Consider the following 570-nt stretch of genomic DNA (forward strand, 5'->3'; position numbering starts at 1 on the left):
CGCCGTTAGCGGGGTCCGCGGCGCAGCCGCGCCCCACCCGCTCCCTCCCCGTACCTCGCTCAGGGCGCTCTCCTCCTGCGCATCCCCGGGCCGGGCGGGCGCAGCGGTCAGCAGCGGCGCTACGGGAGAAAAGCTGTCAGCGCCCGGCGCTGCGCAGCCGACCCGTCCCACCCCCCGCGCTGTGCCGGTACCGGTGAGCTCCTGGATGGTGAGCCGGTCGAGGATCTTGAAGGAGGTATCGAGCTTCAGCGGCTGGCTGCAGCGCTGGCACACGAAGCTGACCTGCGTGGTGCAGGCGGGCGCCCGCCCGCCCTCCATGCCGTCCCGCTCCGCTCCGCTCAGCCCCAGGTCCGCGCCGCCGCCATCGCCTCCGCCGGACGTGACGCACGGCCCGGCGAGGTCCTTGCAGGCGTGTAGAAGCCCCGATAGCGGCCATTTTCTTTTCCACGTTCTCCTCTATTTCCTTCCTGCCAGCTGCCAGGACCCGGCGGCGCGGTCAGGCGGGGAGCGAGCGAGCTGCGATTGGCGGCGCGCGGCGTGACCTCACTTCCGGCGGCAGCGGAGCCGGCG

The 570-nt window shown here is 73.2% G+C and overlaps 1 protein-coding gene across 1 annotated transcript in view; it reads right to left on the bottom strand.

Annotated features, from left to right (window-relative positions):
- Nucleotides 1-446, bottom strand: part of LOC104914624 (beclin-1-like) — a 1,660-nt gene extending 1,214 nt beyond the window's left edge. The window contains exons 1-2 of the mRNA XM_010724711.3: nucleotides 192-446; nucleotides 4-119 (exon numbers count right to left, since the gene is read on the bottom strand). Of these exons, the coding sequence (XP_010723013.1) occupies nucleotides 4-119; nucleotides 192-318 (243 nt within the window). The 5' untranslated portion in view covers nucleotides 319-446. The remainder of the gene's footprint in view (nucleotides 1-3; nucleotides 120-191) is intronic.
- Between the last annotated feature and the right edge of the window lie 124 nt (nucleotides 447-570).

Source organism: Meleagris gallopavo, chromosome 29 (genome assembly GCF_000146605.3).
Source record: "Meleagris gallopavo isolate NT-WF06-2002-E0010 breed Aviagen turkey brand Nicholas breeding stock chromosome 29, Turkey_5.1, whole genome shotgun sequence".
Lineage (NCBI taxonomy): Eukaryota > Metazoa > Chordata > Aves > Galliformes > Phasianidae > Meleagris > Meleagris gallopavo.